Source organism: Ascaphus truei, chromosome 5 (genome assembly GCF_040206685.1).
Source record: "Ascaphus truei isolate aAscTru1 chromosome 5, aAscTru1.hap1, whole genome shotgun sequence".
Classification (NCBI taxonomy): domain Eukaryota; kingdom Metazoa; phylum Chordata; class Amphibia; order Anura; family Ascaphidae; genus Ascaphus; species Ascaphus truei.
Window position 1 is genome coordinate 185,714,335 of NC_134487.1, and position 17,564 is coordinate 185,731,898.

The window sequence follows — 17,564 nt, forward strand, 5'->3', positions numbered from 1 at the left end:
CGCTCTTGACACCAAATTTGAAATGTTTAGGGTAAGTTTATGGAATAGGAATATAATGGGCTTTTTTTTTTTTTTTTGGACAGACCCCTTATTTTTTTTAAAGGGAAAAAAATTGGAAACATAGGTTTGTAAATAAACAAATATGACTGGATCTTCTACCATCCCTGAATTTATAACATCCAATTAACTCAGAATTTGCATAATATCCCGTGCAAGTCAATGGGCTCTATCCTCTCAGCACCGTCACTAGCCTCATTATGGTCTGTGTCCTCTTTAGCACACAAGGGGTTAAGAGCAAAGAATGTGTCCAGTGCTGGAGCAGTCAGAGAGCCACAAACAAGGACAGCAGAGGGGGGTGGGATGGGGGGGCGGAGGGTTGTGGGTTGACCCCATTAGCCTGTGCCCCCATCCACAAGCACTAATTGCTCATTAAAAGAGCTTTAATGAGCTTTCGCATGAATGGCTGGGCACTTGAACCCCACTCCTGGCCCAGGCTGTCTTCTCGCTTCCCCCTCTCTCTTGTTGCTGCAGGAAGATCATGGCTTGGAGATGTTATTATTGTAGAGAGGAGCTGAGTGCACAAGGGCGCAGAGAGCATCTACTAATGACTTCTGAGCACTTTAACTTTGCTCCATCTTTATGCCAGAATCACCATACCCTCCAACTGTACGGATTTAACAGGTACAGTACATATTTTTTATGTCCTGTACCTTTAAAACCAGGTGTACCTTTTGTACCGATTTTTGCCCCTGTATGGGAGCCGAGGAATACAGTACTCCACTGCCTTTTTACAGTTGGCTGAAGCTCAAAACCTTCATCTAATTACAACAGCTTGATGACTGATTTTATAAATGATCAGTAGTTTATAGGGAAGTTAGCACTAGTTTGATATATATATATATATTGCCTTTTTCACCCACCATAACTTAAAATGTATATGGTAAACCTACCCAGCCTAGAAATATTTAAAAGCAATTATAAAACAACCTCACACTGATGATACCCATCAAGGTTGAAACATGTCTGTGAGTGGTTTGTACTTGATTTGCTAGTCCCATGCTGTGCTTAAAAGCTGTGTGAACGGCGATGCATTTGCTTAAATGGGCTCCATGTGAATGGATATTCCAGGCAAAGGGTGACACATTGTGTGCTCATTTGCATGTCATTTCCCAGAATCCCATGCTACAGTGGGAGCACTGTATGCTAGTAGGTGATAGTGGTTGAAAGGCAGGGTTGCAGACCTGTCTAAGACATGTGAATGTGCTCACAAGTGACGTTCTTTTTATATATATATATATATCTATATATATATATATATATATAGATATATATATATATATATATATATATATATATATATATATATAAAAAACAAAAACAAAAGAAGAGAAGCGCCAGCTCTATAGCATAATACTGTAAAAAATAGGAAACTTTATTCAAACATGGAGTAGTCATCAGGACCTATACTCACATGGTGGGTAAAAAACAATCAATTGAGACAATCTGTATTTGCAGGTGGACGCCGGTGTGACAGACAGACAGGTAGCCAAGGGCGTAGGGTCAGATAAACCAGCTATCAGAGATGGTAAAAATTTATGATCCTTGAGAAAGTCACTAACTGTGACGAAACGCTTAGGACGTGTGATGTCACCACACAGTGACGCACGGACGACAGACGGGGTCTGCCCAGGACTGAGGTCTGACACGCAATCACCAGGAAATAATACACATCCCGACTACTTCTCTCCACTTTTTTCTCCTCGTGGCGCCGCCATTGCTTGCAGCTGGCTAATCACAATACAGGCTGCCTGGACACCTCACGGAGAGCCCGATCGAGGAGGTAGTGCCTGCACCAGGGGCACATTGCAAAGTGCACTACATATGCTGGTGGGAGACGCACTGTGGTGCAGCTGGGATTGGCTCCACTGAGAGGTACCTTTGGTGATTGTGAGAGACTTATCCATGACTTTTCACCATCTCTAATACCTGGTTTATCTGACCATACATCCTTGGCTACCTGTCTGTCTGTCACACCGGCGTCCACCTGCAAATACAGATTGTCTCAAATGATTGTGTTTTTTACCCTGATGACTACTCCATGTTTGAATAAAGTTTCTCATTTTTTACAGTATTCTACTATGGAGCTGGCGCTTCTCTTCTTTTGTTTTTATAAGGTGTTTGTGATCAGGCAGGATCACGAAAGAAGCTTGGCCTTCTCCATACAGACTGTTCTCTGAACTGGACTATTCATCTGTTAATTTCACGTGATTGGTTTGATTGATTTATTAACTAACATTATTGTTGATTTTGAGTGCACTTTCACTATTTAGTTTATTTATATCACTCACATCTTTAGCATACTTATTCTAATCACACTTTTTTACACTCGCACTCATTAGCGCTACTCTTTGTTTGTGTCAGTTAAATATATATATATATATATATATATATATATATATATATATATATATATATATATCCGTAAAAAAGAAGAATATTCAGCATTAAAAGATGTACATAAAATGATGTTCCTAAACCAATAGGAGATATTGATCAACAAAACAAAGTCCAGGTGTATAAAAAGGATATAGGGTTGATGGCCCAAATTATTCCTGGGGTCTGAGAAGCTCCTGGGGAGATAACAAATTTCCAAATGGATCTAAAAAAAACAAAAAGCAGAAGTGCATGCCCCATAGTGTATTATCGTTTTAATACATATACTAGGATGAAGAAACCTTAAAAATGCACACTCACAAACAAACATGATAAAATCAAATTGTAGAAAAAACCTGATAACAGGTAGGGATCTCTGCTTTGCTGTGACTGCGGGAACACACTGGAAGCTAGATGGATCACCTCCCTGCTGCAACCTCCGCTCTGGACGGCCTCCGTCGGGCTCAGTCGTGGTGTTGCAATTTCCCAGGGGAGCAGGGGAAGGACTTCAGTGGTGCCATGAACAAAAGCGCACTCAACGTTTAGCAGCTGATATGTACACCGGCACCAGGGGAATCCCAAATCGTCTGCGATCGGGGGGTGGGGCTAGATGCAGCGCATCAAATGACGTGACTGCTGGAACCACCAATCAGAGAGGTCCTACGCGTTTTGTTGCATGACAAGCAACTTCCTCATGGGTTTCTTCAACCTAGTATATGTATTAAAACGATAATACACTATGGGGCATGCGCTTCTGCTTTTTGTTGTGTGTGTATATATATGTGTATATATATGTGTGTGTGTGTGTGCGTGCGTGCGTGCGTGTGCGTGTGCGTGTGTGTGTGCATGTGTTTTATTATTACAAGGATCTTTGCTTGTAAGCTCCTATATTCCACATTGACAGTGGAACTTAAGTGTATCTATTTTCATGTGCCAGGTATTAGGACGCCTGGAATCACGCGTTCTATAGATGTTTCCTGGTACCACAGAGGTTTTCAACACAAGAGAAGGATTACAAATGAGGGCGAGAAATGCAGAATGGGATATATTCCATTATAATATGCATTCTGCGCAACTCCTCCTTGTTATGCTCCACAAAATCAAGAGAGGCACGGGCCCCTGGTACATTCACATGGGATGAAGATGCCTCTCTTTAAATCACTGTAATGCCTAGATTGACTTGATACATAGGGGTCCATTTACTAAAGTCTACTGGGTCATTAAACTGCAACCGTTTTATCAAAAGGAGACGGCAATTGTATTCAATTGTATTTGCCATTCTTGCACTGGTTTGACCCTAGTTTTGTAGCTAGGAGACGTTAGACAACAAGCCCTTTAGACCCTATAAGGGGGAACTGCACTTAGGTGTATTGCAATGAATATAATAAGCTGTGATTATGGGAAGCTTTGTCCCTGTGGCAGAGAAGGGGTTAATCGGGCACTCTACCATTTATAGCTGCTGACCTTTAATACCAGCACCTGAGGCACTTTAATCCCAGTTCATTAGCGCACACTGATACACACACAGTACGCACACATTAAGCTTTACAGTGTCCTAATGATGTACCTGGCATGACATTGGGTCCTGGCATGGCAGAGGCCCTTCTGATGTATCAGGTTCCTCATGGGCACTTTTGTTACTTTCTAGGGGTTAATCGGGCTGAGCACTCCGATCACACAGAAGTGGAAGCCCTCCACTTCTATTTCAGGCCTCCGGGGCCTGGTCGCTTCATCGGATCCATGACCCAGAAGTGCCGGAGGTCGGTGCCTCTTCATCTCTAAAAGGCCAGCAGTCTAAAAGTTAACATACTGATACCCACACACATGCACACGAATATATACAATGCTATATACCGTTTTGCACATGCACTCACCCCTGTACAAAGATTCACACAGACCCCATACATGCTTATTATATGCTGCTAAAATTGTAAGCCTGTGCCATTTTGATTATACAGGCAGTCCTCGGTTATCCAACGGAACCCGTTCTGGACGTAGATTTGGATAGTGAAACCGTTGTAAAGTGAGTCCCATGTTAATCAGTAGCGGTGAGTGTTGGATAACGCATCCCGGCGTCGAAAAACGGCCCTTGGGGTTGCACTGTAAAGCGTTGGATATGCCATTCGTTGTAAAGGGAAACGTTGGATAACGAGGACTACCTGTATAGGTGCTACAATGCTCATAATAGGATTTCCTTGTACTGTACTTATTTTGCTCTACTTCTGAATAAAGCATCCCTGCTTTTACCATACTAGTTTTGGCGTGGTCCATCCCTCCTTCTCTCCCCCTCATTCATTGTTCTTTCCTTCCCAGTGTTATTTCTGTCTCCCATGAATTCTGCACTGCATTGAACTTCGGCTCTTGCATGTTCCAGGACCCTTGACCCAGTATTATGATTTTCCGTCCCGGCAGGAAGGCGGATAAGTGCGGGTGCATGTAAAACTCCACCCACCTTGAGTGCAGCTTCCTGTAATAAATGACTTGATTGTGCATCTGGACTTGCACTCAGAAAATATACTGTACTTGAATGCAAAAATGATCAGGGTTGAGGTTGCAAGGAGTTAATTGTTTCTTTCGTTTCAAACTCAAATCTGAGGGGTTGAAGCAATAGCAGCCTGGTAATGTCACCACTACCTTTGAAGTGGGTGAACCTGGCTGAAATGCCAGTTTCCGCTCCCTGTGCCCTAGGCACCAAAATTAGATAATAAGCTCTTTGGGCAAGGACTCCCTGTGCCAGCAAAACTCTTATGTACAGCTCTGTATACAATAGCAGTGCTATATAAGAAAAAATATTGTTAGCTCACAAATCAGACTTTTCCTGTAATAAGAAAGGTTGTGTATGACATCATACCTGAATGACATCTAAATGGCTTCAGTCACCAAAATGGGATAGTGTCCTCAATGGCAAGACCTTGTGTCCCACATTTCTATGTACAGTGCTGTGCAAGCAAATATATATATATATATGTAGTTTGTGGGAGTTTACATTTTTTATTCCTTACCTTTAATTAAACTATGTGGAATTTTGGCTATTTTAAGAGATCATGGGTCCACTCCTTTGAAATTCATCTACAAATTGGGAAGCAAATATTCATTATGGCGTTTTCAGCCAATACTAATTGACTCCAAGATTTATCCAAGTGTAGAAATAGGACATCGTACCCATATCAGTGCAACAATGAATGAATACTTCTCTAAGTGTCCGTCTGACACTCTCTTTCTCTCACACCCTTTTTGCTATGTCCTCTTATACATCGATGGAAAGCGCTCTTTGCGCGGACTTTGCAGGAAAGTTGGTAGATCTTTGAACTGCCAAACTTTTCACTCCAAATCTTTGTATTCTCCACTATCTCCTCATCACCGGTTTCATGATTAAATTGTACAAACGTCACACTTCAGGCAGTTTGTCTAAAATGTGTGTAAGGTGCGGTACACCCCGCACGTGTATTATTGGTTATTGGTTATTATTACATGTATTGCAGTTTGCGACGCCTTGTGGTGCCACCATGAAAAGCCTCCACAGATGTTGCTGTGTTAGCACTTAACAGTTACAGACCTCACAGACCTTCTCCAAAACTAATGGGTTTGTTTCTCTTATCTTCACAGGATTCTGAGCAACAACAAGATAACAGCAGTAAGGAATGGCTCCTTTTATGGACTGCACGACCTGGAGAAGCTGTAAGTAGCTGGTTTTCCATTTAATCACAGTATGAAGCTTCAATGTGATTGGCCCCATGTATATTGAAAATGCCGAATGTCATAGATCTATATTAACCCCTTGGCTGCTCTGCAATGCATTGTTGGTTCCTCCTTTAGCCAATGGGTTTGTGGCAGTAGAAAAGACATTCTTGTCCCACCAGTTCAACCGAGAGTTGTGTATAGAGTAGAAATATGATGCAAATGCCATCTTTGCCATAAAACTGACGGTGGGATTCAAATGTTGATGTTCAGTATCACACACCAATCCAGCGTTAACTGCCAGTGACTTGAATGGCAGCATTCAAGAGAGCGAGAGCTCTCCTCCTCTTCCTCAGAAAAAGCCCCTTTTCAGGGGCTTACATTAATGACTTGCCTAATGAAATGTTTTGTCCTCGCGTTATCTTAATGGAATTTAGGGGATAAGCGCCTCTTTTGCATATAATTATCACTATTGGTCGTTATAGTTTACACAATGCTGTTTCCGGCCTAAGATACTGTATGACAACGTACTCACAGGCCAGAAACGTAAGCTATAACTCTAGGGTAACATCAAGTCACTTAACAGAGTTTTGCCCCTCTGAGGGGCTTTTCATCTGTTGGGGTCAAGGTACCACTAATGTGCACAGCAGCTTGCTGTTTGTGGAGTTCCAATAGGACGCGATAGGGAGAAGTTAAAGTGAGGTACTGTACATGTAATGTGATACATCACATTCTGCATCTGAGCATCCTCACTTTTCCCACTTTGATATTGTTAGACAGCTTTGAGTTTCAGTAACAGTACGCATCACATGGGAACGCGTTTCTTACACTGAATGCAGACACAAGCAGCATTTGTCTCTTTCTGATGCACATGTATAGCGCTGATAGTGAATACAGCACTGTACACATCATTTTGCAGGCACGAGTCCCTGCCCTGAAGAGCTTGCAATTTAATGTTGGTGCCTGAGGCAAAGGGAGATGAAGTGACTTGGCCAAGGTCACAAGTAGAGCTGACACGGGGATTCAGACTGGCTTCCTTTGCTTCGAAGGCAAGCATTACCACTGAGCTACTACTTCAACCCCTTACATACTCTGCACTGAGAGCTTGGTACAAAGCCTGCATGATGTTGCATGACGTTGCTACCCGAAGAGGGTTAATCGTCTACAACACAGCTGATTGTGCTGCCCTAAAACCTCAGAACAGAGGGGACTTATCTGCCAGGAAAAGGAATCTTTATAGCCTGGCCCCTTTTAATGAGGTTGAGATTTATAGCAGCGCTATGGTTTTGATGTGTAGGTATGCAGAAACTGGGAATAGCACAGGGCTTATTCTGTTCCACAGACCCAGAGGGAGCACTGTTATGTGTTCCAGCTGCAGGATCAGGGGGCGGGAGGGTTATTCTGTTTGATGTATGAAGTGAAGTGTCTAAGGGTAGGATGCCAGCAGCCCCTACACAGGAATACTCACACAGAGGTTAATGTTCCCACTGGCCCTATTAAAGCTGCAACTTTTCCACAAAGTTTTTGAGAAAATCAATGAACTAGGGGCCCATAAAAATAGCCCATATAGTACTGTGGGAGGTGTGACCTAACTGGATCTAAATCATATTGCATGGGGCCATTCAAAAATCAAAGATATATGGGATCCACTGTACCACGCGGCGGAATATGTTGGTGCTACAAATAATAATAATGGGTATAAATAGTTGAGTTAACTCCAACTAGAAGTAAAGAGTAACCTTTTTTTCTAATTGAAAGTTGGTACGGGACATTGATTCACATATTGTACATCTCCCAAAGTATGAATTTAGATGGCTTGTCTTGGAAATGCCAGCCAGACCACAGTCTGGGGAGCACCAACATATTGTATTTGTAGATAATCTCATGTTTAAATGGATTTGAAGCAAAAGGTGACACTGTGCTCATTTGCATGTCACTTCCCAGAATCCCGAGCTGCAGTCAAAGCATTGTATGCTAATGGTGAAAAGCAGGGTTGCAGACCTGACTGTGACATGTGCATGTGCTCACAAGTGACATTTTTATTTGCTGTTGATAATCTCAGTGGTTCTCTTATGTTTGCGCATTAGCGGTGTTCCACAAGATTAAAAATGACTTCACTACAGTATGTAACAGAACTATTCAGAGTATCTGGAAATCTGCACATGTATAAGAGAGATGTTCAAATTTCAGCTATGTTGGAAAATCTATTTTATACTGTAGCAGCAAAACGTTAAATCTTATATGGTTTAAAAAAAATCAGTTCTGTAGTATTAGATAATACTTGCTGCATTTAAAAAAAAACAACTCTTAATGCTATTTTAATGAGCTTTAAATCATCCTTTGGTTTCTATAGCAGGTTTTAACCCAGTTCCCCAGCAGTGCAAGATCTTTGCAACACTTTCCTGTTTGGGATAATTTGTTGCAAATATTCCCAGCATTTTGAGCTGTAAGCTGTCACAATAGATAATGTTACCTCAGTAATATAAGGATACATTGTAGCTGCTGAGTTACACTGCCTGAAGCAGCCATTATGTTAGGCACACAATCAGAATTTTTCCAGGTTTATAACGATTGCAAGTTTAGGTAAGAATGTACAATTATACATGGTTACATGCTTTACATATAAAAATAGGGGGATGTACAGTAGTACTGTATTGCTGTTTGAACTACTTGTCTCAAAATAAGAACTCCAGTTGAACCTTGCATTGTCAATTTATCTGATATATTCTAATATATCTGTGTGCTACTGTATGTTGTAGTCATTGTTGTTATATAGTTTACAATTTTATTTCATTTTGTTAAATGTCCTGGGCATACTATAGGTGACCAGAAAAAGCTCAAGGTTACAATTTCAAGTGTGCAACTAATTATATACAGATTCACTCAGACCCTCACATGCTTATATCAGTGTTTATGTGTTTAGACCAGTTTTTTCAACAGGGTTTCCCCAGGCATCTCTAAAGGGATCCCTGCAATTTTCAGGTCGTTTGAAAATTGTACTAAATACAGAAGAATTTACAAAGCATCTAATCTCAGACACACTATTAGAGAGGGTTCGGGTTCCTTACAAAGCATTTGATCTCAGACCTGCTATTAGAGAGGGTTGGGGTTCCTTGCAATCAGTGGCGTAGCTATACATGTGTGGACTCCCGGGCAAAAAAAAAATGTGAGGGCCCCATTAATATTAATACTGACTGCAATTTTTTTCTCCCTTCCCTATCCTCTTCCTAATCCTTTCTCTCATTATCCCTCCTCATCATCTCTCCCCCTCCTCTTAATCATCTCTCCCACTCACCATAATAATCATCATCTCTCCCCATCATTATCTCTCCCACTCATCCTCCTCATCATCTCTTCCACTCTTCCTCATCTCTCCCCTCCTCATCATTTCTCCCCCTCCCCATCATCTCTACCCCTCCTCCTCATCTCTCCCCCTCCCACTCCTCATCTCCCCCTTCCTCCTCATCATCATACTTTCTCCCCCTCTTTCTCCTCCCTTCTCCCCCCTCCTCCTCATAAGCAACTCTCCCCTACTCATTATCATCTCTCCCCATCATCATCACCGTTATCATCAGCTCCCCCCATCATCATCACCATCATCAGCTCTCCCCCTCATCATCATTATCATCTCCCCCTCATCATCATCTCTCCCTCTCCCCCTCCTCATCTCTCTCCCTCCTCCTCATCATCAACTCTCCCCTAATCATCATCACCAGCTCTCCCCCTCATCATCACCAGATCTCCCCCTCATCATCATCAGCTCTCCCACTCATCATCATCATCAGATCTCCCCATAATCATCATCATCAGATATCCCCCTCATTATCATTAGATCTCATCATCCTCATCCTCATCATCATCATCATCAGATCTCCCCCTCATTATCATTAGATCTCCTCATCATCATCCTCATCATCATCAGATCTCCCCCTCATCATCATCATCAGATCCCCCCCTCATGTCATCAGATTTCCTCTCCACCTCCTCCTCCTCTTCCATTCTTACCTGTAATAGAGACAGGCGAGGGGAGATGGTATGTGGCGGCGGGTCCCGGTGGCGAACAGAAGATAAGCCGGCAGAGGAATCAGCAGTTGTTACACCGGCAGAGCAGGACAGCTGGGGAGGAGCGCGCTCTAGCAGCAGACACGGAAGTAAGAAAGACATCCGGGTCACATTGCTAGAGCGCGCTCCTCCACTGCCATCTTGCTCTGCCTCTGTAACAACTGCTAATTCCTCTGCCGGCTTATCTTCTGATTAACACCGGGGGCCCGCTGCCGCATATCCTCTTCCCCTGCCAGTCTCTATCTGAAGAGAGACAGATGGGCCAACGGCAGGGGGGAGGGGGGGAATGCGGGCCAAGATTGTGGGCCCCCGGGCGTTGCCCAGGCTTCCCGAGCTATAGCTACGCCCCTGCTTACAATGAATCTGATCTCCGACGCACTATTAGAGAGGGTTGAGATTCCTTACAATGCATCTGATCTCCAATTCGCTATTAGAGAGGGTTGGGGTGCCTCAGAATTTCACAATATAATTATAGGGTTCCTTAACCACAACAAGGTTTAACACCTCTGGTTTAGACAGGGTATCAGTGTGGTAATGTGTGTGCACTGCTTGTTCATCAATGTTTCCAAAGTCTATTGAAGTCAAAAGGGAGTTTCATCCGAAAGCATCCCAGTCACCAAATTCTGTGGCTACAGTGTGTGTGTGTGTGTGTGTTTGTGTGTGTGTGTGTACCATATGTGAGACAAAATGCAGAATACTGCAGGCACACTTTCTAAGAATCTTCAGAGTATAAATTGCCGGTTCTGCTAGAAATTGGGAAAATCCTACATATCCCAAGGAGTCACAGAAGAAACAAAGAACATCTAGGCACACGGACTATGCAAAAGTGATAATTTATTGAAGAACTGACGTTTGGGCTGCCACGCAGTCTTTAGTAGGGTGAGCCCTTACCTTGATAAAGACTGCATTGCAGTCGAAACGCCGGTTCTTCAATAAATGATCACTTTTGCATAGTCCGTGTGCCTAGACGTTCTTTGATTCTTCTGTGTACAGTATGTGTCAGTGTATTATTGGGTGTACTGGCATTAAGGAGCAGCTATAAACAACATACTAATACACACAGGCACACATTAGCACATTCATAAACCCAGGCACACATACAGTACATAAAATGGTACACACAGATTTGCACATGTACAAAGATACCAACACATGTTATTTTACTAACATGCTCGTGTATCAACATGTTGCTGGCTCATTTGGCAGCAAAATGGTTAATATGTACTTATCCAGATGTCCCGGATCTCACCTGTTTTGGCTGTCGGGATCTCGATTCCTGACAGCCATGTAATTGCTTTTGCAGGCGGTGTCTGCTGTGCTCCTCTCCCCCCTACTCTAGCCTTATTCATGTCTGAGGCTACACATGCTGTGTGTACTCCAGGTGCCATAGACTAATGAAAGCAATGCCTGCACAAGGACAAATTGTAGCCTATGTCATTCTGCAGGGCTCAAAACATTCCAGGTAATGAGGCTGAGCAACGTGTTACTGAACCATACAGTACATGCTTCCAGCAATGGTTCTTACAGCTCTCCCCAGAGCCATGAGCCAGATTTCTGGGAGCAACCAAGCAAGATTCCTTATGCAGGCAAATAAAGAGCATTCTTCTGTGTAGAAATGTACTGATTATTTCTAAAACTTGGTCCCCAAGGAGAGGTTTGAGAGGCACTGGAATGTTCAATAGCTATAGCTTTTTTTTAATAGTGCTGTACATTTTTACAGACACATGGAGCTTACAATCTCTATTTGGTGTGTGAAGCACATGGAGAATCTTTGTGCCTCAGCCCCTTGTTACTTGCCCAAGGTCACAAGGGGCTGAAACCGGGATTAGAAGCCGCCTCCCCTGCTTCACACTCAGTGTCATTGTTTTTTGAGCCAGCACCTTTACTTTGGCTGCTCCTTCAGCTCTCCGTTTCCAAATATAGGGCCACAAAATAGGTTACAGTGAGAAAGAAAGTGACCAAAAATAGCCAAGATAAAACAAACAAACACTGATGAGCATTGAAGAGACCCAAAGGGCAGAAACAGCTGTCTGTGAGTAAATGTGTTGACCATGCATTTCTTTAACACAGTCTGTGCTGTAAAAACTGTGTGAAACCGCAAGCATAAACTTAGAGGGGGTCTATGTTAAAAGGGATAGGCAGCAAAAAGCGTGACACACTGAGAGTGCTCATTGGATGTCATTACCCAGAATCCCCGGCTGCAGTGGAAGCCCTGTACAATGAGAGATTATGTGGAAAGGCAGGGTTGTGGGCTGTCGTAGACATATGAATGCTGTACATTGCTGTACAAATATAGGAGGGATTGACTGACTAAAAAAGTGCATCTGTAAAGTTCTCTGAATATGTAAAACTGTTGAAAAAGTGCTGCAGTGATTCCAATGTTGCAGAGATATAAACGAAGAATTTCTTGCCACTTGTAATAGGCCAAGGATTAATAATGTCAATATTTAGCTGGAATTGAAGAGTAGTGGGTGATGTGAGAGTAGAGGGTGCAAATAGTATTATTTAGATCGCAATCCTCATCACTGCATCTCTGGGACCAGTTCAGTATTAATACACCATATGCTAATTACCTCATTACATTTGGGGCTCTATTTATTAAGCCGGGCTATTTCATAACACACCTTAAAGCCCATTTAAAAGCAGTGTGTGCGTGCTGTATGTAGCAGTTGGCATGTGATAGTAAGTGGGGTTACAGAAAGTACTGTACCGCTACTATTTTTTTTTTATCCACAATAACCGTTTTCAGAAAATGGTACGTACTCCAGACAGACTCTTTCTGTTACAGCGTAAGTACTACACGCACCAAAAAAGAGCAGCAACAATGAATACGTTGAGATTTATTTTCTATTTAAACCAACAGAGTACTGCTACTTTTCAAAGCCAATATGTAAATGATGAGAGGACTTTTCACCCCTCTGGCAACAAAGGGGTTTAAAAATGGCAGCCATGCCTGCTTTCACATTCTCTCACCTCCAACGCAGCCTTTGAAGTGGGACTGACACCTTGAAGCCCTGGGTGGCAGAAGGTTTAGAAATGCAATGCGCCTCTGGCTGAGAAGTGGTTAATATTCCTTTGGCTGGGAAGGGGTTAGTATTCCTTTGGCTGGGAAGGGGTTAGTATTCCTTTGGCTGGGAAGGGGTTAGTATTCCTTTGGCTGGGAAGGGGTTAGTATTCCTTTGGCTGGGAAGGGGTTAATATTCCTTTGGCTGGGAAGTGGTTAATGCCCCTGTGGCTAGGAACTGATTAATGCCCCTCTGGCTAGGAACTGGTTAAGCACGTGCCACACATGGGAGACGTTCAGCTGGGGCTGTGAAACCATGTAAATTACAAAGAAAAGACAAACTGCTGCTATGCAGTAAGCAGCAAATTAGAGAATGTCCCCAGCATGCTACTGTAGCCTCCAAATACACAGCATGCAGTCATCCTAATAGTATGTATACAGGCCTTGGAAAACATCCCAGTGCTATTTTTCAAGTGACTCGCAGATCATTAAAACCACTTGTTGTGGGACAGTGAGACCCGAGGCTGGCGAGAGTCGGTGACAAGGCTGTGTGGAAGGGTTTCATTTATAGGGATTAAGCGTAGGTCAGCTCTTGTGGTCCAGGCTACATACACGTTCAAAGGGCAATTCTATCCAAGACAAACGCGAACTAAGGACAGAAGCATGTTTAATAGATTAAATGGAGACGACGGAGACCTTTTTATTGAAAAAAGAAATCAGACAAGCATATTTATTTATAAAACACATTTTTTTAATTGAAAACAAAAGCTCTGGAGGGTTTTGACGATGTTTAGCTAATAGTTTTTTTTTGGGTGATAAGAGTCCTCAAAGCGTTGGGTAAATTGTTAGCTTTGCTCTGTTCTTTGTGTGCAGAGTATTTACGAAGCTTTCATTAGTCAACCGGATAAACATAAGTAGCATATAAACCCCAGCCCATTGTACCGAGAGAAATGCAGCACATATTCATCTGTCCCAAGGTGCAAATAAGTAAAACAGTTTATTTAAAGCGGCAATTAAAGCATGCAATTTGTTGTTGCAATTTTTTATCTTGAACCCCATTCATTTCAGCTCCTGGGTCCCCTGCTTCCGGAGACACACACCTCCATAGTGGGTGCCGGTAGCCACTCCGCTGGGCTAGCAGGGATCAAGTAATTGCCACTTCTCAAAGCTCCTGCGTTCTGGGGCCATAGGAAGCTGTAACATCATCTGGTGCTAGGGTTAGGGTTAACATGAGTCCTTATTTCAAAAAGAGGACACCAAAAGCGGGCCGTTCGCGCTTGCGTGGTCGGCACTCGTGCGCGCTGACCGTGTATCGCTCGTGCATGCCTGGTCGGCACTCATCCCTTGCGCGGTCGGCGTGCAACGCTTGCGAGGTCGGCTTTTGGACGCGCATGAACGCCACTCGCGCACACGCGGTTGACGCTTGCGCATGCATGGCCAGAAATCCCGGACGTTTTAAGATATTTAAAATCTCCTCCCAGACGACGAGCTGAAATCAAAAGACCGGGTATGTCCGGGATAACACGGACGTATGGTAACCCTATCTGGTGCCGCTTCCTATTTGCCCGCGTGAAGCGGGAGCTTTAACCTTGCAGGAGATACCGGCACCCCCTACGGAGGTAAGTATCTCAGGAAGCAGGGGGTCTCCGGAGCTGAGATTAATGGGGTTCAGTTCTGAAGACGCCGTGCTTCAAATCTTTGTTAAAAAAATAAAAAAACAATTGCCAACAAATCGCCTACTTGTATTTCTTTGTTAAGTGAGTAGAATCTTTCTACGGCCTCGGATATAGTGGGCGCGTGACGGAGCGCATGGCGTAGTGCGCCTGTCGGCCGAGCGATCTGTGGCCTGGGTTCCACAGCGACAGGGAGGTGTGGCGGAGGCGTGGTTGGGACATCACGAGGCTGGTTCGGCCACATTGGCTGAACTGCCACGTGACCCACCCATCGCGCGACAAAAACAAATTCCATTGTCTCCTGAAAATGCTGCCACGCCGTCGCGCCCGCGGAAGCGCGCTCTAAGGCCATCCTCATGGAGGTGCAACCTGTTGTTCGCACACGCGGTCACTCACACTATGGACGTGGCCTTAGGCAGTTTATTTTTTTTACGTTCAACTGCACTAACGTAAAGCACCAAATTACATTAGAAGCTCTTCCAGGAAGAGACGCATGGGGTGACATTCATTCCACATACACTGCATCTATAAAGTACAGGTATACAGTATAAAGTGCCACATACACTGCATCTATACAGTACAGGTACAGTAGAGGCAACGTTTATTCTAACATTTGCCGTAAACTAGCCGGGTTACATTCTGGGTATGTGCTGGGTATGTGCTGGGTATGTTCTGGGCTAGTTTGAGGCACGTTTAAGGTATTTCTGCATTGACTAACGACCCATAGGATTAACACAGCAGGGATCCCTGGCAGTCCAATTCAGTTTGAATGGGACTGCCAGGGACCCCCGCTGTTAATCTGATAGGCCATTAATCAATGCAGAAATGCTGGGGCTAGTTTAAGGAAAGTTTAAGGCATGTATTCAGAATGTACCTGGGTGTTTCCTGGGTTTTTTGGGGAATTGCCACTGGTTTTTGTTCGAATAAGAGTTGCCTCTACTGTATACAGTATACAGTATCAAGTGCCACATACACTGCATCTATACAGTACAGGTATACAGTATACAGTATCAAGTGCCACATACACTGAATCTATACAGTACAGGTATACAATATAAAGTGCCACATACACTGCATCTATACAGTACAGGTATACAGTATACAATATCAAGTGCCACATACACCGCATCTATACAGTACAGGTATACAGTATAAAGTGCCACATACACTGCATCTATACAGTACAGGTATACAGTATACAGTATAATGTGCCACATACACTGCATCTATACAGTACAGGTATACAGTATAAAGTGCCACATACACTGCATCTATACAGTACAGGTATACAGTATACAGTATAAAGTGCCACATACACTGCATCTATACAGTACAGGTATACAGTATACAGTATAAAGTGCCACATACACTGCATCTATACAGTACAGGTATACAGTATACAGTATAAAGTGCCACATACACTGCATCTATACAGTACAGGTATACAGTATACAGTATCAAGTGCCACATACACTGCATCTATACAGTACAGTTATACAGTATAAAGTGCCACATACACTGCATCTATGAGCAAAGTATAAATCTTATTATTCGTTTTAATTTCAAAGACCGAGACTTTTGAAGTCTATGGGACCATTGACAGAGATGTCCACATCCAAGAACCAAAATCAGTAAGATTTTGAGGCAAGTGACCAAAAATGGCATCTCAGTCAAATAAATGCTGATTTTTGTCAGTGTGAGTCCATTGAAGTCTATGAGACTGTTGATGCTAGAAATCGGTGAGACTCATAGAAAATCAATGAGAGATGACATTACTATATTATGATTTTTACTGAGAAATGTAGAGTAAAAAATATAAATGTTAAGTGTTCTGATTTTGTGTTTTTGCCAAGAAAGAAACTGTTTGGAGAGGCTGCAATGCATTGCTGTCCTGCTGGCAATTAAGGTGTTAATGCCCACATATGGGTTGCAGCTTGGCTGAGATAAGAGGCTTTGATGCCTTGAGAGGTGATTGAGGAGATGAATTTCTCCTTACACATTGCAGGCCTGTCACTGCTTGGGTAAGGTCCTTATCAGACTGCAGGGGCTGAGGGAGAGTATTAACATGTCAGCACTGCTAGAGATCACAGGGCTCTGTCTGGCCTTTTACCCATGGCTGTCATTCAACTTACTGCCACTTTCTCAGGCTAATACATTTTTTTTATTCTTTGTTTTTCTACTTAGTGTAAAGCAGCAATACCAGCTGCTGTGTGTAGATGATTTTATATATATATCCATGCAGCAAGCTTAAGCCTATAGGGTACCATGTTAATAATGGTTATTGAGCCAAAAAGTGACACTGTGTGCTCATTTGCATGTCATTTCCCAGAATCCCTTGCTGCAGTGGAAGTGCTATATGCTGGGTGATAATGGGGAAAGGCGGGGTTGCAGACCTGCCTAAGACATGCAGATGAGCATACAGTTATATTTGCATATTTGCTTTCCTGTGGAGGGTTTTTGTCACTTTTTTTACTCACCATAACTTAACTCAGTATTATTGTTTAGCCTATCCCATAGCCTCTCTTGCATTCCCAGTAAAATCAACCCCACACTGATGAGACCCATCAAGGTTGAAACAGCTGTCTGTGGGTGGTTTTCTGGGTATGCACCTTAACCCTGGCTGTGCTCAAAGCTGTGACCATGCAGCAAGCTTAAGCCTATAGGGAACCATGTTAAAAATGGTTATTGAGGCAAAAAGTGACACTGTGTGCTCA

At 43.1% G+C, this 17,564-nt stretch overlaps 1 protein-coding gene across 1 annotated transcript in view; it reads left to right on the plus strand.

Moving 5' to 3' along the window:
* Positions 1-17,564, plus strand: part of ADGRA2 (adhesion G protein-coupled receptor A2) — a 187,597-nt gene that overhangs the window by 66,043 nt on the left and 103,990 nt on the right. The window contains exon 2 of the mRNA XM_075601405.1: positions 6,040-6,111. Within this exon, the coding sequence (XP_075457520.1) occupies positions 6,040-6,111 (72 nt within the window). The remainder of the gene's footprint in view (positions 1-6,039; positions 6,112-17,564) is intronic.